This window comes from Gopherus evgoodei, chromosome 2, assembly GCF_007399415.2.
Source record: "Gopherus evgoodei ecotype Sinaloan lineage chromosome 2, rGopEvg1_v1.p, whole genome shotgun sequence".
NCBI lineage: Eukaryota > Metazoa > Chordata > Testudines > Testudinidae > Gopherus > Gopherus evgoodei.
The window spans coordinates 79130708-79146178 of NC_044323.1; the positions used below are offsets into that span (position 1 = coordinate 79130708).

General features: G+C 40.3%; 1 protein-coding gene across 1 annotated transcript in view; it reads left to right on the forward strand.

Moving 5' to 3' along the window:
• Positions 1-15471, forward strand: part of ATP2C1 (ATPase secretory pathway Ca2+ transporting 1) — an 86216-nt gene that overhangs the window by 24215 nt on the left and 46530 nt on the right. Inside the window, 5 exon segments of the mRNA XM_030551090.1 lie at positions 2266-2382; positions 4801-4890; positions 9700-9735; positions 12054-12115; positions 12807-12915. Of these exon segments, the coding sequence (XP_030406950.1) occupies positions 2266-2382; positions 4801-4890; positions 9700-9735; positions 12054-12115; positions 12807-12915 (414 nt within the window).

Sequence of the window (15471 nt, forward strand, 5' to 3'; positions counted from 1 at the left end):
TTTTTTGTGAAACACCATATTTTCTGCACTACTTTTTTTCCTTCACCTATCCCCCAAATATCCTTAACACTTTAGCAGCCCTCAGGATGGGTGGAACATTATCACAGTGTCTTGAACCATCCTCCACCTGACACTTGTTCAGAGCTGGATGATCTGGCAGTCACTGCGGTTCTGGATCCAGACATTTGTACCGATGCACCAACACTGGATGAAGTAAAGTATGCCATCTCTAAACTGAAAAATGGACGCGCAGCCAGTGCTGATGGCATCCCCTCAGAGCTGCTAAAATGTGCTATTGATCCTGTAGCAGAATCCTTCTGGACATCTTTCTTCTGGTGTGAAGAACTGGAACCCTGCCAGCCGACTGGAAGGAGGGTATTGTGATCTCACTGTATAAGGGCAAGGGACCATGCAGTGAATGTAAGAGCTACAGGCTGATCACCTTGCTCTCCCTTGCAGGGAAGATGTTCCAACATGTTTTGCTGGCACACCTGGAGCCTTTGCTACATCAGCAGTGTCATCCAACAGTCAGGTTTTTTGAGGATCAGGTCCACATTAGATGCCATTTGTCAGAGATGTTTGCTTGTTGTCAGAGATGCATCGCGGGTTCAGGGAAATCCCTGCATGCAGCATATGTTGATCTTAAGGGCTGAATTTGAATCAGTAGACAGTGTCACGTTACAGAAGACCTTAAAGGGCATAGATGTCCCTACCACTCTGCTGGACTTGATTAGAGAGCTGTATAATAGAATCAGTGCCTGTGTTCATCTGGGGAACTGGATGTCAGCGCCTTTTAAATCAGTATCTGGTGTTTAGGCAAAGTTGCATTTTGGTCCCTGCACACTTTTATTGGGCAATGGATTTCATAATGTAGCATTTCACGAGGTCCATAGGCATTGAGATTGGTGATCTCTCGCTCATAGACCTTGACTACGCTGACTACAGAGCCCCGACAGGTTTCGTGAGGCATTCCAGCATATGGAGGAGGCATCAGCTAAGATTGGTCTCAGTGTTTCATGGTCAAAGACAAAACTACAAAAATTTAGGACGAGATCCACACGCGACTCCAATCTCTCTTTTGAACAACAAAACTGGATAATCAGTTTTTAGATTTTGCTGTCTGGGTTCTATACTTAACAGCTGCTCCAATTCTCACATGGAGATTCTCCATCGGATTATCATCGCAGCATCTGCCATGGGCCATTTACAACAGATATGGAATCAACATTATCTTAGTATAACAACTAAGTTCAGGATTTATTCGAGCTGTATCCTTCTCATACTGTTGTACAGCTGTGAAACATAGACACTACACTGCCCAGACCGGACAAAGCTGGAGACTTTCCAGACAATGTCGTCATTTGTATATTGGGGGTAAAGTGAAATGACTTATCTGTAACACAGATGGTTATGGGTCGCTTGAGCCTACAGACTATAAGAGGCCAAAGCCTTATGCTTTTCAGACATGTCACAAGGATGCCACAAGACATCCCAGTGAACGCTGTTCTCTGGGTGTCTTGTAACATCCAGGATAAAATTCCAACAACCGAGGGGTGGAGGCAGCACAGAGGCAGACCCCTCCCTATTACATGGGTTCATCAAGTGTGTTCCGATGTTGGCCTCTCAGGCTGTCAAGCCTTTGTGGTTGTGCAGGAACGGACCGAGCTGAATGGCAAACGATTGCTATGACTGACTATTTGGCTAAGCGTTGAAGAAAAGGAGGAGGAAGGAGGACTGGGAAAACAGTATGAGGCTGAAGCAATCTCATAATTCCTTATTCAGGGTGCTAACTCTGACCAGGCTTTTGTCTGTAAATCTTGGGTCAACTTTCAGGGTACATGGTCTTTTGCTGCTGCTTTGATCCCAGAGGTGCACATGCTCTCTTGGTTAATATGAAATGGATGGAATTTTTGGCCAGTAAGGGCCCAGTACTTTCAGAATATGATCACTCTCAAATTGTTGACAAGCTGAGTCACTAAGCCCCTGACCTAATCCTCAAGAGCCTGAATGCTGAATACATTTTGGCAATCTATCTGGGTGAGATGAGGGGGTTTTGCAAAGAAGAGGTATAATCTGTTATGGATGTGGAGCAGCATCCTGTACTATAGTGTTTTTGGGCTGTTTTGTAATATGCCATCCCTGTGTAATCTGAAGAGCTTAACTTTTTTGCTGCTGCTTGTAACCCACCAATTTTTTAATTTCCTTATCACCAGTATGTGCTGTGTGTGGAGTCAGTAATTGCACATTCTCTCCATGTTCGAATAGGCTGATCTTCAGAATGGCTTAAAAAACTGTGAAGTTTGTCATAGGCGGACGTTCCATGGATGGAATGAGTTTGATATCAGTGAGGATGAGCCACTATGGAAAAAATACATTTCTCAGGTGAGTTTGTGGAAGTTTCTCATGGACTGTCACCTTGTTACCCCCCTGACCTCAGTGAGAGGGAGTCTTGCCTGTGGCTGGTGGCACTCAACCAGCCTTTCAGTCACTCAAGCACACTCCTCTGGGCTATGCAAGCCCTATGTTTGCCTTGCAGGTTAACAATAGGTACACACCAATTCCTGAGTCCCTTTGAATTGCTTCCCTGTAATACCCAGCCACTGACACTGGCTGCTTGCAGAAATCCCAGATCCTCTGCACCCAAAGGTACAGGTTACCAGTTTTGCCTTAAGTCACCACTCCTATAAACTACACAGCACTTGTGAACATTCATAAATAAACCTCCTCTTCTTTTACTAAGAGAATAAAGATTTGAGTAGAAACAAGACTGTGGTGGATACAAATGGCTACAATAAAAATCACAAAGTAAACCTGGTTCTATCCTTATTTATAAAGTTACCTTTCCTATCTCAAAGTACGTCCTTTTCCTCTCTCCTTCTTCCCTGCCCTCCCCACCCCCCCAAAAAAAATTATTCAGACACTTCTGGTTTCCCAAGAACCGGGATCCAAACATTAATGAAAACACCCCTGCTCTACAAAGGGTTTCTCAGTGAATGCATTGAGTGTTTCTCCTTCCTCTGCGCTACACAGAAAACAGCCTTTTGATTCTATTCACAAACAGGGTGAACCCTTGTCTTGTTTTATAATTCCTTTTTGTTTATCTTAAAATGGTCTTGATTGTTTGCAGTCGTCTCTGATTGAAAGTTTTAGTGTTGTGCAAGACTAAACAATTGAGCCTTGCATTGCATCGCTGGCTAAACAGGGCAGGGTGATACCCCAAATGAGCCATCACCAAGACACTTTATCCCCTGGTGACTAATTTAATTCAAAGTCCATAAAGCATATTTTCAATAGAAATACATTATTCCTTAAATATTACCCATGTATACATCTCACAATAATTAGGAATCTTCTCCAGGAATGAGCTTTCTGTAGATATCTTATGCATTATTCTTTATGGATAAATATCCTGTATCGTGTATTTGGTGTAGTGAGTGATCTGAAGTGCGAGTTGTTTGCAAAGAACACCTTTGCTTAGAAGCCTTTGTCTGTTCCCTCCACTGGGTTTTAATTTTTAGTACTTTGTAAAGAAGATTGCTCTCTAGTCTTCAGTTCTCCACTTTCATGGCCTTACTCTGGTACAAACATAGAAATGGGTAAACTTAGTACAGTGATCAGTTAGGAATCCTGTAGTGTAAAATAGCTGGTTTATATATTGAGGCCTTTTATTGAGCAGTGCACAAAGGTGTTAGACATAATCTGTTTCTGAATCACATGTTCATGAATGAGTAGTCTAACCAAACTCGAGCTGGAATAATTTAAGAGTTCTCTGGAGGCTAAAATGTGAACGTAAATCACCCCCTCTAGGTGGTGATGTATAATGATATGATAAATATATAATAAGACTCTTGGATAAATTTTTCATGCCGTGTGTAAAGGTATGGACCCCAAAGAAAAGACAATTTAAAAAAAAAAAAGACAACTCTGCTCCTGCCCCCATTCCAGCCCCTTCCCTAAAGTCTCCACCCCCTCCCTGCCCCTATTGGACTCCTTCCCCAAATTCCCTTCCCTGCCTCTTCCACACCTCTTTCTCTGAGTGCGCTGTATTCCCGCTTCTCCCCCCTCCCTCCCACAGCTTGTTACACCATGAAACAGCTGGCAGCAAGTGCTGGGAGCGGGGACGCGGCGTGCTTAGAGGAGGAGGTGGTGAGGTGAGGTAGCTGGGGCGGGGTGAGGAGCTTGTCTGCTAGTGGGTGCAGAGCACCCACCAGCTTTTCCCCGTGGCTGCTCCAGCCCCAGAGCACCCACGGAATCAACGCCTATGGCTCCTATAGATCTGAAACAAGCATGGTGTGTATCTAACAAGAAATCTGGATGTACCATAAAATAAGAAACATGAATTGAAAATTAAATGCATATTTCTACCTTGACATGGCAAAGTATGGGAACCAAGTTTGTCTTCCCTAATTTTAAAGCATTTTTAATCCCGCTCAAACATCTTTAACAAATCTTTCAATACAAATCAGTCTAGTTTTAAAAACAGATACAAAAAAATTACTCATCCTGGGAAGATGGAAATTAAGAGATCTCCATATCCAAATCCACTGTTGTCTTACATACTGTTAAGAATTTCTGTATTCCTGCCAAGAGAGCCATTCAGGTCCCTTCAGAGATTAAAGAAGATCACACATGTTTTAGCAAAATCTCTGTTACCATTTGAAGACCTGTTTCTAAACAGAAACTTGGTTCAATTAGTTCAACTTCATCCAAAGGCAACACATCAAACTTGCTGCGAGAGGGAGTGTTAGTAATTATTCTTCCAGAGTGTTACTGAATTACTTTTTCCTTTTTTACTTTCAGTTTAAAAACCCTCTTATTATGCTTCTCCTGGCTTCTGCAGTCATCAGTATTGTAATGCATCAGTTTGATGATGCTGTCAGTATCACCGTGGTAAGAAACTGAAATTTGCCTTGTCTTTGGGTTTCACTTTTAAAAAAATGGGTATTAGGTTCCAGTAAATTGGCATTTAGCTTGGAAAACACTGGAATGTTAAAAGTTAATGTGCACTGTATCACTCCTTTCTAACTTATAAGACAAGTTACATGTTCAATAACAGCCTATTCTTAATTGCAAATGGAAAATCTTTTCCACAATGTACAGCTAATAAAACTAGATCTTGCGTTTGTTAAAATGTTTGACCAATATATTGACTAGCTCTCAAAGTATATGGACAACATTTAGTAAATTAAAACAAATGCCAGATCTAAAAATACTGAAAGTGTTTGACATGTTTGTTTGCAACTGTCAAGGTAGCAATAAGTCTGTCCAGTATTTCTCTTTGATAGGATATATGTTCCAAGTCTTGCTGACCTTTAATCCGAAATTGTGGCTGCATTACACAACTGAACTATGCTTCCTATCAGTGACCTATAAGAGCTCCTTGTTTGTATGTTAAGTTCTTTGAAAGATGCAATCTAGAGTCATCAGTATCATAAAAGTACATTTCAATTTTTTCTCATTTTCATCGAGCCAGAAAGAGAGCAAAAGATGCTACCAGAAAAAATAAGCCTTTGTAGAAGTCTGTAGATAAGTGTGAAATAAGCAATATGCTAGTGGGCCAATAACATATTGCTAATTTGTCTGTCTGCAGTAAAGAGGAAATTGTCACTTCTAGTTACTTCAAAAAAGTGTCAAGTATCAAAGGGGTAGTCATGTTAGTCTGGATCTGTAAAAAGCAACAATGAGTCCTGTGGCACCTTAAAGACTAACAGGTGTATTGGAGCATAAGATAAGGAGGTGTTAGTACCGTTATATAAGACACTGGTGAGACCTCACCTGGAATACTGTGTGCAGTTCTGGTCTCCCATGTTTAAGAAGGATGAATTCAAACTGGAACAGGTTCAGAGATGGGCTACTAGGATGATCCGAGGAACGGAAAACTTGTCATACGAAAGGAGACTCAAAGAGCTTGGCTTCTTTAGTCTAGCCAAAAGAAGGCTGAGGGGGGATATGCTTGTTCTTTATAAATATATCAGAGGGATTAATATTAGGGAGGGAGAGGAATTATTTAAGCTTTGTACCAATGTAGACACAAGAACAAATGGGTATAAACTGGACACTAGGAAGTTTAGTCTTGAAATTAGACGAAGGTTTCTAACCATTAGAAGAGTGAAGTTCTGGAACAGCCTTCTAAGGGGAGTAGTGGGGGCAAAAGACATATCTGGCTTTAAGACTAAGCTTGATAAGTTTATGGAAGGGATGGTATGATGGGATAGCTTAATTTTGGCAATTGATCTTTGATTACCAGCAGATAAATATGCCCAGTGATCGGTGATGGGATGTGGGGTGGGACGGGATGGGATCTGAATTACTGAAGAGAATTCTTTTCTGAGTGCTGGCAGGTGAGTCTTGCCCACATGCTCAGGGTTTAGCTGATTGCCATATTTGGGGTCGGGAAGGAATTTTCCTCCAGGGCAGATTGGCAGAGGCCCTGGAGGTTTTTCGCCTTCCTCAACAGCGTGGGGCATGGGTCACTTGCTGGTGGATTCTCTGCAGCTTGAGATCTTCAAACCACAATTTGAAGACTTCAATAACTCGGACATAGGTTAGGGGTTTGTTATAGAAGTGAATGGGTAGGGTTCTGTGGCCTGCTTTGTGCAGGAGGTCAGAGTAGATGATCACATTGGTCCCTTCTGACCCTAAAGTCAATGAGTCTACTTCTCTGGTGGTATCCTTGTTTGGCAAAGGTGATTAAATGTGTCAAGGTGTATATACTGGACTTTGGTGCATATTCTATGGTATCTGAGTACCTGGTTGTAGATAACTGATTTATTTGAGTTTCACATGGCTAGTGGAACTACAAAGCTAAGTGTGGTGGTCTGTGGGTTTCTTGTTTGTGGCTGTCTGTAGGGTTCCATTGTTAAAGCTGGTTGTGGTGTCCAGGAAGTTGATGCTAGTGTAGGAGTGATCCAGAGAGGTTAATAGACAGGCAGTGGTGGTTGAAGTTGTGGGGAGTCTGACATCTGTTCAGAGGATGAAAATATTGTTGATGTACCTTTTGGGGTGTCAGTGTTTTCGTGGTGCATTTGTGCAGAACTATTACTTCAAAGGGGGCTGGCATATTGGGGAGCCATCCTAGCACCTGTGACTGCTTCCATGGTTTTTGACAAAGTTTACTGTTGAATGTAAAATTATGGGTGAGGATGAAATGGATAGCCCTCAGATATCAACCCTAAACATCACCAAACTCATCCATTTTGCAAATATTTGAAGCAGGCAATTATGCCATCATTGTGAGGGATGTTTGCTGTATGAAGTGACATCTGTGGTGGCAAGGATGGTGTTTTGAGGGAGATTTTTAATATTGTGGAGCTTGAGCAGAAAGTCAGTTTTGTGTTGTAGAAGAAGCTGCCCCGTTGCTCTCTTTTTGAGTGGTTTGAGAATGGTAAGAGTGCTGTGGTCCAATATGATGGGTCTGCCTGGGTTCCCTTGTTTCTGTATCTTGGGAAGCATATAGAAAGTCATTGGGGTGGGTTTGTGGGGAATGAGTTTGTAGAGTCTTTCTTAGCATTGTTTGGAGAGGGATTTGGTATCCTTAAGTTCCTGGGTAAATTGTGGTGTGGTGTAGTTTTCGGGTTCTTTCTAGTAAGTGCTATAGGAGAGTTGTTGGATGGCCTTATTAACATAGTCGTCATGGTTGAGGACTATAATGGAGTCTTTTTGTCTGCTGGTTTGATTGTTAGCTGGTGGCTAGATTTCAGGAACTGTATGGCTGTCCTCAGTGGTGGAGAGATTATAGTGGATGTGATTAAGGATTTTGCAGTCTAGTTTTTTTTTCTCTAGCAATCAATGTAATGATCAAGAGTGTGGTTTTATCTGCTCTGTGGTATCCAGTCAGATTCCTTTTTCTTATGACTGTTGATGGGGACGTGGTAATTATAGGTGGTGGCCTCACTGTAGAAGAATTCTTCTTCTGCCCCACCACAGAACTTGATAGCGTACTAACATGGAGAAAAAAGTTCAGGCCCTTATACTATGCAGTCTGTTCCACCTTGCATTTTGCTGTGATGTTGGGAGTTCTTTACCTAGACCTGAAGAAGAGCTCTTTGTCTCTTGAAAGCTTGCCTCTCTCACCAACAGAAGTTGGCCCAATAAAAGATATTACCTCACCCACCTTGTCTCTCCTAATAACTTGGGACAAACATGGCAATGAGTACACATCATACAACAATGGTAAATTGTGGTGTCCTTTATATCAGAGGTCAACAGGTGGCAGGTACAAAACTGAGCTGGTTTTAGGCTGACCACTGAATTTTTTTTTTTCTCATAAGTGTTACTTCTAGTGCTAACTCTGGCAGGTTAGATAGAAAGATGCAGCTTTGGGTGTTAAAAATCTGGCCACTTCTATCTGAAGATGACAAAATATGCAATTCTGTAGTTTAAGCATAGTGCTCACTTGGGATGTTCTATTGTATCAGATGTCCATGTAGAGCATTAAATTCTGTTATCTACCAATAAGGTGTGTACTTAATCAAAATTCAATTAGGCTTGACCATTCTCCTTGGGATTTTAATGGATGGTGTTAGTGTATCAGACCCTTTTGAGCAAGGTAAACAAAAAGGGAACAGAGGTGGCTGTAATCTCTGCAATACAGCATCAGAAGTATCAGAGGGGTAGCCGTGTTAGTCTGGATCTGTAAAACCAGGAAAGAGTCCAGTGGCACCTTATAGACTGACAGACGTATTGGAGCATGAGCTTTCGTGGGTGAATAATACCTACTTTGTCAGATGCATGTCATCCAACCAAGTGGGTATTCGCTCACGAAAGCTCATGCTCCAGTACGTCTGTTAGTATCAGAAGAGTACCTGTGGCTATCAGTGGGTGAACGTGGGGGCTGAATTACCTAAGGATACAGATAACAATTACAGCTAAATTAAACCTCTTCATAATTGTTTTTCTGTTTCTGGCTCCTCCTAGTTAATCCACCTCTTAATCTTGTGGTTGCTAAAATACTCTTCTGGAAGTTGTTAGAGAGGCTTTGTAATAACTTTTTAGATGAAAATGCAGAAAATCTATCCAGCCCCTTAACTTTGAGTAACTTGTCTATGATAGTACACAGAACCTCAACAAGAAAATCAGTACTGCTGGGGAGTAACCATGCCATCGAGGGGTGTAGAACATATACATTTCACACTAAAATACACAATGCTTTGTTTACAAAACATATACGAATATCTCAAAAGTAAGGCTTAAATATATTCCTTAGAGTAATTAAATAGCATTTCTGGTTGCAAAGTTGTAAGTATCTTGGTTGGCTGGTTATTTCCAGTAGTTATAGTACATAACTCCAGCACTTTTGTAATCAATCTTCATTCATATAGGTATAAGTGAAAAGAACATGACCATATACCAGTTGGACTATGTACCTCTCGGATACCTTTGTACATCTGCCTGTTGCCACTTTCTAGAAATGTGGCACAAACAGCAATTTTTTTTCCAAACTCTGAATCTCCTTGTTCAAAACATGTATCTGCCTATGTGTTTAAAATGGTTTCTCTGTAAGCCAATTGCATGAAGGTTTTAGATGTTTGCCCAACATAATGATAAAACTGGTATAAGTTGCCTGTCTTTTAAATAATGGGCCTTTTTCAGGTAGGATAGCTTTGCATGTACTGGCAAATATAACTAAGCTAGAGCTAATACGACTGTTTACCTGATATTTGGAATTTCAAAAAATTAATTGCTTTTATTTCTGTTCAGGCAATACTCATTGTTGTTACCGTTGCCTTTGTTCAGGTAAGAACTCTATTTTGCCAACTTAAATTACATTAATACTTATAAATTCTATGTAAGCAATTGCTGGAGTTTTCTTGGAGATATTGCGCGATTGTGAATGACAAAGAATGTCTATGCTTCTCAATTTTTTTCATAACAACCTTAGATCTTGTCCATAAACAAACCACTTTAATCTGTGTAATTAGAGTGGTACACTTACACAGGACTAGCTGTGTCCACTCTATGGGAGTTGTACTGCTTTAACTACATTGGCAAAAAATCACAACACTAATAGATATAGCAGTACAAAAAATAGACTTTTGACTATATAGTTTTTTTTTTTTTTTTTTTTTCCCCAGTGACCACAATAGGTTTTTCTTAACAGACTGGTAGCTCCTAAAGTATGGACTTCCCTGGCTGTTTCAATGCAAGTTGTTTTTTCACTGATCAGATACCATACTGATGCAAATACTTTATTCTAAATTTATATGGACATCATGTACAGAGCAGTTTTCATTTTTTATCTTGAAAAAGTTGACTGGGGGGAAAAAATCATACTTCACAAAGTATTTTTCGCATTGAAAGTTACGTACAAAATACAAACTTGAGTTTTTATAGCATCTGATCTCCAAAAGTGTAAACTGTCTATTTTTGTAATGACAGAAAATGGACTAGTTTTCAACACTGTAATTCAAACATGAGTAGTTCCAAAAATAGCGTCTGAGCTGAGAACCATCATGAAAAATTTCAACTCAGTTTTTTCAGTTTAAACCACTGAAAACATGAACTCTCAATGAAAGGACTATCTCAGCAGTAACTTAATCTTGCTGGAAGCATTGCTCTAATAAGAACAAAGTACTAAAGGATAAAGGAAGGAACCTACAGGATTCTTTAGCAATATATTAAGATCATGAGCTTGTCAAGGCTTGCAGTATATTTTTCTTTTACTCCTGGGAGAATTCAGCGCCTAAAAATTCTGCCAAAAAATTAAAAATTCTGCATATTTTATTTGTCAAAATAATGCAATATAATCACACCATTTTCAATTATTTTGGTAATTGATGTAAACTAAATACAGGAGAAAGGTGACCACTATTCAGCATTTCCTGAACATGGGAAAGTTAGGTTACAAATACTTGGTAGTGAATACCCTGCATTGCAGTTATAATCCTGGTTGGCTACTTTGGGAAGTGCTTGATTCTGTTTGTCCTAATGTTTTGACTGCTTAATAAACATATTTTATTTGCCCTCAAAGTCTTTCTCTCACTTACCCATTAAAAAAAAAAAATCTAACCCCATTGTGCCATTCTGACACAGGAAAAAAGCGAGAAGGTACATAATTTTCCTAGCTGAGGATTCCCTTACTGTCATTTACAATAATGCTCCTTTACACTCCTCTGTCAATGTAAAAGTTTTAAGGCTCCTTTACATGTTTTATGCTCCTGGGGGAGTTGACTAAGGGTATGGCTACACTCGAAATTTCAAAGCGCTGCCACAGCAGCGCTTTGAAGTGTGTGTGTGTGTGTGTGTGTGTGTGTGTGTGTGTGTGGTCAGAGCGCCAGCACTGGGAGAGAGCTCTCCCAGCGCTGCACGTAAACCACATCCTCTACGAGTGTAGCTTGCAGCACTGGGAGCCGCGCTCCCTGCGCTGCGGCACTGATTACACTGAGGCTTTACAGCACTGTATCTTGCAGCGCTCTGGGGGGTGTTTTTTCACACCCCTGAGCGCAAAAGTTCCAGCACTGTAAAGTGCCAGTGTAGCCAAGCCCTGAGAATGGAACATGACAACTATGAGGGCAGGTTGCTACATTTTTGCTCTGCCTCAGGGGACAGAACCGCCCTCATGCTTACCTCCAAAGAGCCCAAAGCCCTGGCGCGGTGCAATAGCAAGTTAGAGGGACAGACTGTCTCTCGCTCCTTTGCACACACATCCATTCTCCTCCCTGCCCCCATTCACCACTGTGGCTTACACTCTGCTGGCTGCTCTTGATGCTTGAACAGAGGTCCCCAGGCTGCCAGGGAAGGAGCTCGTATTCCCCTCAGATTTCTTTGTTTCCCTATTTTTTTTTCCTGTGGAGATCAAAGAAATCTGCAGACTATATGAATTCTACACCCCCCGCAGTGGTGCAGAATCCCCCCAGGAATAGTCTTTGCAACACCTAGTATCTCTGGGCTTGATTGGGTTCTCTGAGTACTACCTTTAATACGTAAGGCTGGCTTAAGTAGTAGGTACAGTTTTACGGAAAACAACCTGTTGATCAGTAATTTTTTTTTCTCACACATTTGTGGTCAGTTTCAAAGGCTTTCTCTCCTCTAATTGCATCTTTATTTCACTGCAGGAGTACCGCTCAGAAAAATCTCTCGAAGAGCTTAGTAAACTTGTACCTCCCGAATGCCACTGGTATGGCGCCTTCTGCTGTTTCAGACTTAAACTAAGTGACAAAGCTGGTTATGCATTAAATTTAATCTGCTGTGAATGTAAAGGTGCTTTGGGGAAAAGCTTACTGTAATTTACATAACCCTATGATTCCACATTAGCATGTCAAATTGTTACATTGTTATAGAACATGTTAAACGAAAAGCTTTCCAACTGTAAGGATAGTTAAGCATTGGAATAGGCTCACAAGGAAGGTTGTGGAATTCTCCATTATTGGAAGCTTTTAAGAACACTTTGGACAAACACCTGTCAGGAATGGTATAAGTTGGATTCAGGGGGCTGAACTTGATTACCCCTCGATGTCCCTTTCAGCCTTCCATTTCTATAATTCAATGGATCTGACCTTAGAAATAATTAATTTTTAAAGATTTTTAACTTAAGCATAAAATATCACTGTGTATCAAGACACTTAGAATGGTGCAAATCAGGTTGTTTCACACCACAGTATTATAAGGACAATCTTATTCTTAATGTCTTTGTTTGAAACTAAAGTCTTTGGTTGCAATGTAGAGCTAATCCACTTAGAATCAGTTTTTTATCCTGCCTGTAGTACTATGTAATAGGGATTTCTGCCCCCAAACAAAATGCAGGGAAGTAATTCTTAAATTGATGATGCACTTCTACTTTTGATTGACTATATATGTGTTCTCCACAGTGTACGTGAAGGTAGGGTGGAACACACACTTGCCAGAGACTTAGTTCCAGGTGATACAGTCTGCCTGTCAGTGGGAGACAAAGTCCCTGCTGATCTACGCTTGTTTGAGGTATGTGTTCAGAAAATTGTCTTTTAAAATTGGTTTGGAGGGGGAAGGAGGCAGGAGAGACAGAAAAGGTAAATGAAAACTTATATACAGGAACAAAGATTATTACAGTCTAGTGGCTGTAATACTTTGTTAATAGAGAGTGCTAGTGTTTTGCTTCCAAGATTTAGAGTTTTGGGCAGTGTGTGATACACATACATATAGGTGGCTATTAATTTTCCCTGTAACATATGTGGGGGAGTTGGAGGACCTGATTCTGAAGACCCTTTCAATTTTAACTCCAATTTACTGACTTTTAATTTATTAGTCAGTTAAGTACCTTCCCTAAATACATGAAATACAGCAAGCTGTGAAATGATCATTTTGTTTTGCCAGTCTGAATCATGTATCTTGTAGTTTGCAGCTGATTTTGATTTTTGTTGAATCTTTCCTCCTATTAATCTTATTGGATATAACTTAGACATTCCAATTTGTTCATAATTGAGTATTTAAGAAATTCCAGATGCTTATGTAGTTGTGCCATTCTATTTTATATCCTTTGCATCAGAAATGTAATATATACAATTGTCTAGTTTACTGAACATCTGACTTCTAACATGAGTATGAGTAGCAGTGTCCAGATGTTGGCAATAACACTGATCATATATATATAAATCCTCCAAACACAACAAAAAGTGAGATATATATTTCTTTTGCTTTCTGTGATCCTTACTTCCCTTGAAGCTGAAAGTTATATTCTTAATATTGGTCTCACCTGTGATGTTAGGCATTTTCAGGGCTCTCACATTAAAATTTTCAGAACTCTTGTTGAATTGGTTGGAAAAGTCTTGGAAGCACTTGCTGCTTGTTAATGCAAGTTTTTCTATGCAGTGTCCCAACCAGTTCTCTTTTGAGACTTTTTTAATAACTATATTTGATACTAGTTTTTTTATCTACAATGCACTTTTTTTATTGCTCTTGTCATATATCTGTCATTAGCTCCCTCTGACACTATCAAGCCATGGCTGCTTTTGCATTCCGTCGTCTCTGCCCTAATGCTCTATTGTGCAGCATCATTTTCCACAGAGGTGACATAACATTGTTTGTTTTTTTGTTTTTGTTATACACTTGCATTGCTTTTGTTGTCTCACTCATAAAATTTACAGCTTGTTGTGGTAACGCTACTTGTCACAGCACCTTTTCTGTCCTCTGTCTTGAACCATACATAGCAGCCATACGTAGCAATAGGCCAGATCAGTGCTTACCACCTTGAGCTTCCTAATTACTGATGCTCTTATTTTGCAATGGTTTTCAAATGACAGCCATTCTCCTCCATCTACCATTGTAACCCCATAAGCCTCTCTCTCCAACATGGTTGTGGGTTTGTGTATGTATGTCCTCTCCCGATTCATACTTGATGATGGGTTCTAAATGTCCCTTCTTAAAAACTTGAAGGCCAATTTAGGTTTTCTGTGGGATGGCTGACCAGGTTAGTTTATATCCTGATGGTACACTTGACTTGGACTCTAGTTCTAAACTGCATCTTTTATGTTCCTGATGTGGCAGAGTACAGTAGTTATGCTCAGTTTTAGCATAGGTACAAAGGCATGATGGCTGTAAGGTACTATAGGTATTTCCTGTTCCAGCAGTGCTAAGGGGTTGGATGAGAAAGGGGAGCCTTGTAGGATCAAGTCTACGTTTCTTATCTTTTGGTCTCTGTGTATGGAGAAGCACCAGGAGAAGTCAGAGGAAAACTAGATTCAAACTTCTGAATGTATACAAAGTTGAGAATTTTTACATTAGATTCAGTGATACCTGTGTTAGAGTTGCTTTAAGCATTTCCATTTTAAAGGGTCTCTTCAAATGCTTCTAACTTTGTCAAACTTCTAATTTTGGGCTGAGATTTTGTTCTTGATTTTCATTTTGAAAGCAAAATTTTGGCTATTTTGAGCGTGAAAAGTTAAGCCCTTTGGTTCAAAAAAACTTGCAAAAAACCATTCCAATGCTTATGCAATTTGAAGTGGAAAATTTGAAATTTGACAAGAACCCCTAGGTAAGACGCTTCAATGGTTTTGTGAAAATCTGTTCTGAATGGGCTACTGTAAAGGATATTGAAATAAGAATTTGCCATGTGCACTGATTTTTGTTATGACTTTACTAGTTTCCCAATGTTCCATTGGCCTAGAGCATATGTGCATAAGAAAACTGTGTGGGGGTGAGGGGAGGCTAGGAAATTCCAAACAATCTTTCAAAGAGCATAAAGATTTCAAAGTGAAGACTCAAAACGAGTGAATGTCAAAGATAAGGTTAACCAGGTGAACTTAAGTCTGCCCCCTTTTTCTGTATCTGTCCCAGTTTGAGCTTCAGTTACGTTGCCACAGATCCCCCCCCCCCCCCCGATGAGACTCCCCTCCTTGCCTCATTTTTTATGCAGGTTGAACAGTGAATGAAATAGTTACGTTGTGAATGAGGCAGAGATCCTGCAGAAAATGTGAAGACGTAATTAAAGACTATGGGCCAGATTCTGTGCTGTGTCCAGAAGTGCTGTACCTGGTGAGGGGAGAGCAAAAGTGATTTTGG